Source organism: Coenobita brevimanus, chromosome 75 (genome assembly GCF_032717465.1).
Source record: "Coenobita brevimanus isolate Jiangsu-jjx chromosome 75, ASM3271746v2, whole genome shotgun sequence".
Lineage (NCBI taxonomy): Eukaryota > Metazoa > Arthropoda > Malacostraca > Decapoda > Coenobitidae > Coenobita > Coenobita brevimanus.
The window spans coordinates 3,110,001-3,122,500 of record NC_137028.1 but is presented as its reverse complement, the minus strand read 5'-3'; the positions used below and the strand labels follow the sequence as shown (position 1 = coordinate 3,122,500).

Genomic DNA, 12,500 nt, shown 5'->3' with positions numbered 1-12,500 from the left:
CCTTGGAGGGAAAAGATTGCCAGAGGAAACAGTCCGGCGCTTGAATTTGTCCTGAGGACGAGCCTGAATATCTTTGGTGATAGGTGGAGTGGCAGGCCTGCGAGAAAAGAAATCCCCAAAGTATGATTTTGATGATGATGCTTGCTCCTTGATGTCTTTCTCTTCAAAGCTATGTGTACGATCAATTTGCTGATCGCTATGAGCACGGGACTTCAGTGACTGGGACCCCAAATTTTTCTGAGAACCACTCTTCTTATTGTAATCATAAGATGAGAGAGATTTGTGTCTAGTATTATCCTCTCCAGCAATTGTGTTTGTGGTTTGGTCCAAGAAGGAGCTAGTACGAGACATGAGTAGGTGGTCTGAGGAATATGACCGGGTCATGGTAGCATCGTGGCCACACAGGAGGTTGCTGTCAGAGGCACAGCGGCGGAGGTTTGCAGCATCCTGGGAAAATGAAAAGTAGCTATCTATGTGATCTGGGCTCAGGAATTCTGAAACTCAGGTGTTTCACTTGTACAGTACAGTACTTGCATCACGTATCATATTTCAAACACAAATAGCCTAATTCCAATGGACTAGCCAACTTTTGTAATAAAAATATATGAAAATGAACTTAAGAACACAAAGGACACATTATTCTTCAAAAGGCCACTGACCAGTTTGGATGTAAAGCCAGGGTAATCAGATGCACTCTTCTTCACCCTGGGGTCCTGGTTATTGATGGGATCTCGGGTGCGAATTCCTAGTAATCGCAATATCACATCCATCTTCTTGGCATAGTCCATGTGACCTAATTTAGTGATAAAATAACAGTCTGCACATCCATATAAGATCCTGCAAACTACTGTAATAGAGAAGACAAAAGCCATGAACTTTCAAGCAATATCTGCTTTTGTAAATGAGAGTCTCTAAAGTTTTCACTCCTAGGAAATGTTATGGCACCTGATAATAACCTGGTTGAGCCACAAGCCATCATATCTTTTGTGATATACGATAATATGAAGTCATCATGTAAGCCAATGATTCTGTCAGGAAGTTAGGCACTTACACTCTGCCATGCTAATTCAGTGAAACATTAAAAGAAAATAATCTAAGTAGTCCATGAAGCACCTGAAAAGTACAAGAATATGAAATGAATGGGTCATGTTGAGTTTCTTAGGACCATACATTGCCACCTTGTGCTGATCAGGATTTTTACTTTATTGTCTCATGACTTCATACTTCAGCAAACCACACTTTGCTTCATTCCACAGCTTAGTTAATTGTGTAGTGCTGCATCTGGGTTCTGCCATCTGATTTCCATCCACTCTGATTCTACATATGTTGTAAGTTTATATCTGAGCTGCTCTGGATTCCCATTCAGTTGAAGGTTGTTGTTGTTGTTGTTCCTGTCCTGGCTCCAGGCTGATCTCAATGTGAACCTGATGGACTGCAAGCTGAAGTTGTCCTTCTTTTGCAGTTTGCCAATCTACCTTTGGAGGATACAGATGGAGCTGAAGGATGGTTATGTAAACAGACAATGGACTGCATAGTAATACCAGTGCCAAGACAGTGCCAACAAATGAAGGAATCTCTCTCCAGCACCACTTTAAGGATGGGAGGATCTTTATGCTACAATAGTTCAAGGAGAAATTACCAGGTCAGCAGACTGGTACTGCTTCTCTTCTCTCCTTTTTTCCCCTACCATGGCTTCTTCTGCACAATTATTCTGAGGACATCTTAGTAACTACCTTTTGTTTAAATTTACTTGTACCTTTGCATGTTATGAGAATACTGACTTATCTGGTGCCAGTTTGGTCTGAATCATGAGACACTGCTTCACCTAGGGTTCAACAAGCACCTAATTTATTAGATTTATTCTTGAGTTACTACAGTACAGCTGGCTGGTGCCCTGGGTTATCTGTTCATCATTCCTTCATTACTGTCTGCATAATCTTCTTAATTTCCTATTTGGGATTTAGCTCAGGTTCTAGTAGTTTCTTCCTCCTACACCATACTTTGGACCATACTTTTTGACAGACTCAGTTCTTTTTAACCTGTGTGTATCTTCTTTCTGGTTCCCTCCTTTGCAAGATGGGTGACACTGTATATGGACAGGTCTAAGTCTTGATTCAATTCCTGGGCTTGTCACCTCCCTAATGAAAGTTCTTAAATGGCCCTTTAAAAAGACTAAACTATAGACACAGATGTGCATATTTAAGGGATGTCAAGTAACATGGCATATCTAGACAGCTCTCACACCAGGTGAAATCCTTACCACAGATGAATAAAAAATATTACAGTATCTCAGTTTTCTATTGTGTGCCCCTTCTACACCCAGTCAACAGCAGAGACCTTTGATAAGCCCATGTAAGTCCACTGTACCTCTCATCATACTAGGAACATCTGCTTTTGTGAGATAGATATCCTCTGACTACTTGACAGAGCAGGCAAGCTCCAGCTCATGCAACCTCCTTGTTCCCCTACCAATGTCATGAATCAACTCAAGCCTGTTTTGTCAAATTTTCTTCATACTAAGATAAGAATCATGAAAGGCTTGAACTGTAAGACATATTTACCATGGGTAATTGTCACAAATCAATATTCCGTCATGACTCAATAATGCGTGGCATTACTATATTATACGATTCAAATACTTATCCAACAGTAAAAATAAGCAATTAATAACTGAGTTGAAAAGATTATGTATCAACAATAAAAGAGCACCAAATGAGGCTAATAAAATTTTTGAAACTCTTTTTAGATATGGTATCAATAAACCACATACAGTACAGTGAAGCTCAAGATATTTACCAGCAACAATCTCAGAAAGATCGAAGTTGAACATACGACGATCCTGCCAGTCTATTGGCATTAATCCAGCAATACGCAGGGAGCCTGAGGATGAACGGTAGAGGAATCGCAGCAGCCAATCACTCTGGCAGTACCCATTGATGATGCGTCCTGACACAATCCGCCCTACATATACAAGAATACTAAACTCTTCCGTCTAATGACATATATTGTCCTCAATGCCACAGTCAGAATAACATGCACTATATCACTGCTACTGTGACCTGTTATCAGGTTCCTGTGTTTAAACTGATCTTACCCTGTGACCTTGACTTTTGACCTACTGTTATGAAAACAAGAGTAATTTCATCCTAGAATAACCTTTTACTCATCCACCAAGTTTGATCCAAAGAATCTCTAACCTGCTTGCATTAAAAGGCTGAACTCTTGACCTCAGCCATTAAGCTTTATCTTGGACTGATTGTTCTCAAAACTGAATAATTCAATATTTCTGGTCCCTCAATCCTTCCATCAAGTTTGGTCAAAACTATTTACAGTATCTATCTACCTACCGCCAGACGCCACAATCCCGTAAGGGGTGGCCGTTTGTCTTTGAGTTAGTTGTTTTACGGGGAGGGGCATTAACCCTCCACCAACCCACTTGTTGACATGTAGGGAACACATGTGGGTTCATTATATGGTTACCACCCAGCTTTGCAAATGGCTTCCTATTTTACAGGAAACCATTAGGATTGTCACTCAATGTAAAGCCACCTGAAATGGAAAAATGAGTAACAAAAAGTGACAGGGAAGACAAGAACTAGGAAGTGAGGAGGGCTGATACAGAAAAAAAGTGATAATGGTGAAGGAAAAAGTATGCAGCACTACATCATGTGAGTGGATGATGATCACCACCACCTAACACGAGAAGGATACATCATCATCACCATCTAATCTTGCGTCTCCCCATGAGGAGCATAGAAGGCTGGGGATGGGCAAGTTGGTCCTGACATTTAAGATGTGAGTGACCAGCCTCACTCATCCGAGTGGCATTACGAGAGCAATAAACCCCAACCATCCCTTGGATATAAACTTGCTCAAGCTCAATCTGATTGAAATGCCTTAATTACCCTAAACCACCAAGCAGCATAATTTGGCTATATGGTTACCACCCAGCATGGTAAATGGTTTCCTGGTGAACAGGAAACACTGAAAAATACTGGGCATGGCAAAAGTACATGAGGAAAAGACAAGGTAAAAAAACAGTAATAGCACAAATACATGCCACTCAAGCTAAGACAGCCAAGAAAATTGATAGAAGGAAGGAAGGAAATTATGAGATTTAATATCATGTAAAAGACAACAATGCAAGAAGAAAACATGAAACTCTGAAAAGCAAGGCTATGGGATTCATTTAAATTATAATTTACTAGAAGGGGACGACTATGGCAAAATAAAGAGCTCAATGACGCACAAAAACACTGGATCCATTATGCATGAGAAGTGTTTTATCAAGTGTTTACACACACATAAAAATCTAAATTCACTTCAATAAGGCAAGCTTAAGGTAGATTAAAATTAGTCTGCAGCTGTGTTATTGAGCAAAAATACTGATACATTAGATAAATACCTTCAATACATACATATATACATATACTGTACAATTTCAGACAGTAACATTGATGCACTTTTTGACTGAATAATTATGAAACTTTTATGTAATATTCTGAAAAGTTTTTAGATTCTAATGACCATAATACTGGATTTCAAAGGTCACTGCTCATAGTCTCATTATTTATGATCCGCAAGTGGATCAATATTAGTGTCTGCAATACTACAGTCATGAACATAAGTACTCTGACGATTCACCACCAGCAATATGCCTTGTATTCCATTTTTCCATTCGTCCCTTAACACCTTTTCCTAATGATTTATTTTACTTGTTATACCTTACTGCTTCTTTCCATGTTACATAAATCCTACCAATACTGCCACACACAAAAAGACACCAAACTGGATAACAAACATTTGAGTTGACTTTGCCCTTGACTTATGACCTATATCCTTTTTTTTGGCCAAAAATTAATCAACTGTTCCTCTAAAGATTCTGAATCATTTAACAAAATTTGGTGCAATTCAACGCAATATATATATATATATATATATATATATATATATATATATATATATACATACACACACACACACAGTTTATGATGTATTTACACAGACAATAATCCCTCAATTATCTGACACAATAGAGCCAAAGGCATGCCTGCTAAAGTGTCTCCACATATGCCTACGTTTGTCAGCTTTCAGTGTTAAATTTCTTATATTTTTGTTGTTTTTCATACTTTATGCTAGTTTAAAAGGTGTATGTAGTGCATAAACACTATTATTCAGATGTAATATACTTAATACACATGCGTAACTATGTGCACACATGGGCAGAACGTATACGCGAATTTACCACATACGCAAAGGGTCTGGGAAAGTAACCTTCGTGTGAATTAAGGGATTACCTGTGTGTGTATGTATATATATATATATATATATATATATATATATAAATATATGCCAACGGCCATAGCACGTTGAGTACACCGCTTCCCGTCCGATCAGCGAAGTTAAGCAATGTTGGGTCTGGTTAGTACTTGGATGGGTGACCGCCTGGGAACACCAGATGCTGTTGGCATAACGTTCTCTCTACGTGTCAAGTGGGGTTGGTAGAGGATTAGTGCCCCTCCCTGTAAAACAATTAACTCTAAGCCCTTGGCCACCCCGTCTGGGATACATGGCGTCTGGCAATGAATGAATGAATGAAAAACTGTGGTAGGTGGTGGTGACCATCATCCACTCACTTGATGTAGTGCTGCCTACTTCTTCCTTAGCCTTTATCATTCTTTTTCTGTCCCTGCCCTCCTGTCTTTCTATTTCTCCCATCTTTCCTGTCACTTCTTACTGCTTTTCTTTCCTTTACAGGTGGCTTTACATTGTGTGACAAGCCAAATGGTTTCCTGTAAGCCAAGAAACCATTTACAGCGCTGGGTGGTAACCACATAACCATACGTGCTCCCTACGTGTCAACAAGTGGGTTGGTGGAGGGTTAGTGCCCCTCCCTGTAAAACAAATAACTCAGTCAAATGGCCACCCCTTACGGGATTATAGCATCTGGCAATAGATAGATAGACAGATATTTATATTTATATATTTCACCCTTTTCACACCTGTTTCTCTCACTATCCTTTTCCCCATCATAACATTTTCTTAATTTTTTACTCTTGCCTTACTTTTTCACCTCTAAAAATATAAATTTCAACTCACGGAACTTCTGCCATTCCTTGGCATAGCCAGGCACAGGAGCACCCAGCATTATCGCATCCTGGATGATACCTATGCTACCTGACCGCTGACTCAGCTCCTGTACAAATACACAAAAATCTAATCACTCCTCTCACTAATGCCTCATGCATTATCCTACACACTCTTAGATTTATATGACATGCTTCCTACCACAAAATATCACATATCTCAGTTACATACTGTTTGTCAGTCTCAGTCACTACTCTATAAACAGTTAACACTCAAATGCTGACTCATTTGCAGTAGAAAACTACCAATAAAGTGACTTTCAACATGGTATGAGGACAAGAGAGTAATTACATCACCTGGAGACAGTAATAAATGACTCGTGCTCCAAGTGAGAAGCCAATGAGTGTTACAGGACGGCGGCCATGTTGTCCTGCGATAAGCACCTCTGCTAGCTGCTTTCCCACTTGAGCAGAGCGACGGCAACACACACCCCATGGGTTGTCAATCACTGAGGCCAGTGTCAATAGTGATGCTGGCCAAGTAATGGCTGAAATGATGCCTAGTAAAAAGGACAAATACACTTTTAATTCCTTCAGGCGAAGGATGCCCTTTCAGTTAACAGGGAATGAGTAGAGGGACTTTTGTACAGTATAACCAAACAGTGGAACCAACTATAATGATGACACCATGTGAAGATGTCCCTCTCCAGGTCATTATATTTCAGGAGGATAATACAATGAAATGAGAAATCACTGCATGCTTCAGGAAACACACAAAATGATTTTTGCTGTTGTAAGCTTATTTTCAATTAGTCTGAATGCACACTGGCTCTACTCAGCTACTGATACCATTGTACTACAGCTACATGGGATAAGATTTACTGATTCCAGTTCTTCTGTTCATCATCACCATACCATTATCATCAACTTTTGCTGCCTTGAATCTTCCTGGGAAACCCTTAACAGGAAATAGGTTTGACAGAGCCACCTTTAGGCTACTTTATCCTTATATGATTCATTATTCTGTGAGTGATTTCCCTTCCTCTTCCCTCTCTATCTCTTTTCTTCCACACCACACAGACTTTCTCTTCAACCATTACCCTCACCATTACTTTCACACACCTTTACTGGCATTCAACCTACAGTATGTGTTGCTATGAGGAAACTCATCTCTATAGCCCAAAGTCTAGAAAGTTCTTTCATTCACAGCCCGGGTTTCACTCCTACACATGTCTTATGCAGCACAATTTCACGTAGAGATCTTTTCATCTCCAAACTAACCATTCTTCCTTTCAAAATAGTGTCAAGTTCACCATATATAAAACTAATTATCTCCTCATGCAATTCATCACCTGTCTTTACCCTTCAGTCCATACTCCTTCACTTTCTTGCACTTTCACTTTATTCTCTACTTTTGTATTGTATGTTTCCACTTATTTTCCCTCAGTATCCAATCTTTTTAATCCTACCACCTACTGAAGCCAACCTGCAAGGATGGTGTACTTGAGTGTTTCCTGGACTGCCATGGAGAGAGCAAATTGCAGCAGATAGTCCATAGCCTGACCCAGTTCCAGTAGGTATTGAGACTCATACCGCAGGCAGTACTGGTAAGGGATAATAAAAAAATTGATAGAGAATGAGCTAAGTTTACATTAACAGTGATAATATGCATGTTCTAAAAATACACTGTTTATGAAATCTTACACTTACATAAAGTACATATAAAATATATTTGTGGAATCAAAACCCCACCTTTATAAACATGCAATATTTACTGAATACAAGGGAAACAAATCAATTATTACTAGTCTGACACTTTAGAAGGTCAGAAGGATCTTACCACTTGTCTCAGACATATGTTTGCCATCTCTTACGAGCATAGGGGAGGTAGGAATTGGTGGAATGTGTGCATCACTTCACCATACCCACAATGCAATAATCTTCCATCAGTATTTTTAAAGTACAAGTTATACTTGAAAAACTTTAAATGAGGGAACAGGGGTTTACAACCCCCATTTCCACATGACATGGTAGCCCTCCCATTCTGTGTATTCAGGAACTATGAGGTGTATGTACATATCATGGGAACTGCAGCAGTACCCTGTACAGTTACCTCTCAACTAACACGAGTTTAAAAAAAGCATTTTCGTTTTAACATGAGCAAATATTTAAGGAGATTTGTTTAACTAACAAGGGTTTCTCGATTTAACGCGACTTTACACGTAAGTGATCGTTTCAAATTAGCCGCGCGCGCCTTGGAGAGTCCCGAGCTGATAGACCGTGTGTGGCAGTTTATGCATAAATACAATTTTTTATTTGTCTGTTGCGTAAACTGGTTTTATTCGAACTATAATATTCGAAAATGAAGTCTGGCCCCATTCTGAGCAATTTGCCTCATTTTCGGACAAAATTTGGCCAGAAAAGTGATGGTAGATCTAAATTGTTACAACTTGATGCTGCAGAACAGAAAGAAGAGAACCATTCAGAACAAGATAGAGCAGTTCTTCATGAAGAAGACAGAAAACTTAAGGGAGTTATCTTCATCACCAGTAGCACGGGAGTCAGAGGAAGAGGAAGGACAGCAGAGAGAGGAGGGACAACAAATTTAGGGTGGGGTGCGGCGGGAGGTGGGGTAACGGGGTAAGGAGGGACAGCAGCAGACGATGAGTGATGCATAGATGAAGTGAGGCTGTGTGTTGTTATTGTTTGTGACCTACTTACTGTAATAAAAATGATGCTTTTACATTAGTGTTTTTATGACCTACTAATGCATTAATAATGTTGAGGAACTTTCACAATGCTGTGAATGAAGAAGAATTGAAAGAGAATCCACGTAAAAAACAAAAACAGTATGTATTTGGGGAGAAGTAAACAATGCTTCGGCCCAACTAGGGCTCAAATATTGTTTATTTCTCCCCAGATATACTGTTTTTGTTTTTTACGTGGATTTTCCTTCAAATTAATACTGTTGCTTTTAAGTTAAGAGTAGCATAACTCCCCAAATGGGTATACTTTCCCAGAGTCCAGGAACATAACCCCCAATATCATTATTGTTTCTTATGGGAAAATTATGTTTAAAAAACACGTTTTTTACTAACGTGACCTCTCCAGGAACCTAACCCTCGTGTTATTTGAGAGGTTACTGTATTTCACAATCTGTGTTAACCTCATACACTGTTATGTTTCTTCCTACAACCATCCAGCACAGTTACATTTTACATTACACTAAACACATGATATATTGAGCTACTATTTGGCCGAGGTCTATTGGGGGGGGACTATAATGACACCAGGTTAAACATACACTCTATCTTGTTCGGTGGATACTCGATGGAATTATACATGTTCACACTTTAAATTCAATTTTGTGTGGCAATATTGTCTGTACCTTGATACTGTCCAGAGGCATTAAATATTTTTAATCAATAATAAACAATAGGAAAAAAGCAAAATTACTTTTTATTTGCCTTTTGTTTGCTCTATTGGCCACATCATGTAGATAAATTAATCCTTTGTTTGATATGTCTGAAGATTGTTTGTTAAGCTGAAGTTTGGGGTGACAAGGTTTGACATAGCATGGATTTATTTTTACATAAATTAAGGAAATTTTTCACCACCAGGAGGAGATTTACTCCTTAAACATAAAGGTTTCCAGGGATATTCCAGGAACACCAAGTACAGTGCAGTGCTCAGCAATTTCCTCCACAACCTCATCAGAACAAAATATCCCATATTTTTATTTCTTTTCTACATTTATGATTTAATGATATACTGTATTGTGAAGAAGGCAGACTTGCCTGTTCACGAGAGTGGTACAGGAGGTGCCACGGCTGACTGAACTCCTCTGTGCCCTCTTTAGTCAGCCATCCAGACACTGCAATTGTAATATGCAGGTGGCTACCCTCTGTTAGGTAATCAAATGCAAACTCCTCAACTTCACCTATTCTCTTCTGCATCTTGTATCCTGGAAAAGATAAAATATAAAATGGTTTAATCCATATACAGTAATGAAAAAATACAAGTCAAAACATAATACTGTACTGTACTGTACATATTACTGCATGGGAGTATTCTTGTCAGTTCATTAGGCTCTCTAGAACCCTTACCAATATGTTTCTGTATACAGTACAGTACATTTATATTTTCTTGTTATGTTATTACAGTCAATAAAGTAAATACACAAATACAGTAATACATTCATTCACTCATTCATCATCCAATCCTATGTTGCTCCATGAGGAGCATAGGAGCCCGGGGCTAGGCAAGTTGGTCCTGACATTTAAGATGAGAGTGACCAGCCTCTCATCCCTGAGTGGCATTATGTGAGCAATAACCCCAACCACCCCTCAGATATAAACAAAAAATAAATAAATCTTGCAGTATGCAAAGTAAATCATTAAAGAAGTACAGTATTAAAAGGATTCCCATGCTAATGATAACAGAGTTCAATATAATTAAGTGAAAATATGAGAGAGGCAGTGTGTGAAGTGCAGTTATACAACCAACCAGTGAGGCCTGCTCCTGCTGCCCCAAACATGGATCCAACCACTGCTACCCCTGCTGTCGAAGAAATGGCTGCTGCACCTCCTGTAATAACACAAAATAACTAATTACAGTATTAAAACAAAGCAATTATGAAATGTTAGGTATGAGTATGAATATAAATGCAACATGAAGAAAAAAGGTTTTACACCCCTTCAGAACTCTGTTCAGTATTTACACAAAATGTTCACTTTGTTTTTACAGGTTTTGTGCATACTTGCTGGTTTTGTTTACCTGATGGTAAGTCTTTGTGCTACACAATCTCTGGCAGCATCTATGTTTAGTCCCTTAACCATGAAATCAATTTGTAGAACCTCATCCCAAGTCTTTTCAGTCTACCTCACGGAGCTCTCTGCTTCAAATTTCCACTCCTAGATTACATCCAGTTACTACTCTCCATTTCCTTACTGTGTCCAAAATTCCACATCACCTCAATCTACCCCTATACATCAATCAGTACCGGTACACTCAAATCCCAGCTGACCTCTCCTCTGCTTACCTGCAATTTTGTCACTTGCACTTCTGTCATTCAGGGAGCACTACACATCCACCTGGTCATGTACACCTCTGTATGCTCAGACCTTTGTGTGTCTGCCTCTTTACTACAACATAAAACACTGCATATCTCAAACATTTACATTAAAATTTTCCTTTCATATGAGGGAAGGGTTGTCTCAGTGCTGCTGCTGTTGTGGTCCCAGGCTCATCTGGATATTAACCTGGTGAAATGTAGGAATCTAGCCACTTCAGCTGGGTGCTTCCTGAGATCTACTGTCAAGGTTTTGTCAAAAGATTATCTGTGTAGTGAATGTAAGGTGAATGATGTAAGTGTGTTGTGCTATGAGGTGGGAGACACATCTAGATTCCTATGTTAATGTTATAACCAGATTCATATGTCATCAGTCAACACTATCTCTTCTTAAACTAAGTATTCTACCTTACTAAGTTCCTAGTTCCACAGCCCCACTCCACGCATCTCTTCACAGCATAGGGTCTGTGTCCCCACATTTCCGTTTCAGTCACTACCCAGTACCAGTCTCACTAACATATATACCCCTAACACAACTGCATTAAACCATCTTAAAAGATATCTGTCCTCATTATCTAGCACTCTTGGACATAAGCAAATATAAATGTTTAAGCCCATTATTCTGTCAGAGAGCTTTGTCGCATTCATTACACTTCCATTTCAGCTTTAAACCAATAATATGCCTATTCCCCAAAACCCATCTTCTCTACCTTTCCAATAATACTTCCATCTATCACTCTTATGACAAGTCATCCCAGCAGACCTTCCCCTCGTATTTTCTGAACATTGTACACACCCATCTTCCTCCTACTCACTGCTTCCCCTTCTCATACTGCCCAGATTCCAAGTGGCTAACCTGAGCCCCTGAGTGATTTAGGACCTTCAAGCTTGCTTTTCTCTTTAGAACAAATACCTCAGGCTTATCGCTGATTCAGGGATCATACAATTATGCAACAAAAAACTAAAACAATCAACAGAATTTCAATGATGCTACCTGAGTATGAAAAAGGCACATATACAAGTGTAATGGGAAAAAAAAAAAAAAAGCATTAATTTCACTAACATAAATCCATAAATTACAGTTTGTTAGATTACACACCTGCACCAATGATGGTACCAAGTCCAGCCCCAATGAAGGGTGCAGCTAGCCCTCCTGTTAGCCCCAGCACAGCACCTCCTCCAATGGTAGCCAAGCCGATGGCAGTGTATCGCTTTATCTTCTTATAGCGCTGCTTACGTGCCAGCTCACGCTCCTCCTCCCTTACGGTACCAAATACACTATTAGTCTTCTACTCACCAAACATTGCTAAGTACCATCTCATCACACTGCTCATCATCACTAC

At 39.3% G+C, this 12,500-nt stretch overlaps 1 protein-coding gene and 1 non-coding gene across 2 annotated transcripts in view; one reads left to right on the top strand and one right to left on the bottom strand.

The window, feature by feature from the left end:
- Positions 1 to 12,500, bottom strand: part of LOC145407989 (transmembrane and coiled-coil domain-containing protein 4-like) — a 68,395-nt gene that overhangs the window by 218 nt on the left and 55,677 nt on the right. The window contains exons 5-13 of the mRNA XM_080278792.1: positions 12,257 to 12,417; positions 10,593 to 10,673; positions 9,884 to 10,050; positions 7,573 to 7,690; positions 6,444 to 6,646; positions 6,100 to 6,196; positions 2,797 to 2,961; positions 660 to 793; positions 1 to 447 (exon numbers count right to left, since the gene is read on the bottom strand). The exon at positions 1 to 447 is cut by the window's left edge and continues 218 nt beyond it. Coding sequence (XP_080134918.1) covers positions 1 to 447; positions 660 to 793; positions 2,797 to 2,961; positions 6,100 to 6,196; positions 6,444 to 6,646; positions 7,573 to 7,690; positions 9,884 to 10,050; positions 10,593 to 10,673; positions 12,257 to 12,417 — 1,573 coding nt within the window. The remainder of the gene's footprint in view (positions 448 to 659; positions 794 to 2,796; positions 2,962 to 6,099; positions 6,197 to 6,443; positions 6,647 to 7,572; positions 7,691 to 9,883; positions 10,051 to 10,592; positions 10,674 to 12,256; positions 12,418 to 12,500) is intronic.
- Positions 5,352 to 5,470, top strand: LOC145408126 (5S ribosomal RNA). The gene has a single exon (XR_013898872.1). It is a non-coding gene; the product is annotated as a 5S ribosomal RNA (ribosomal RNA).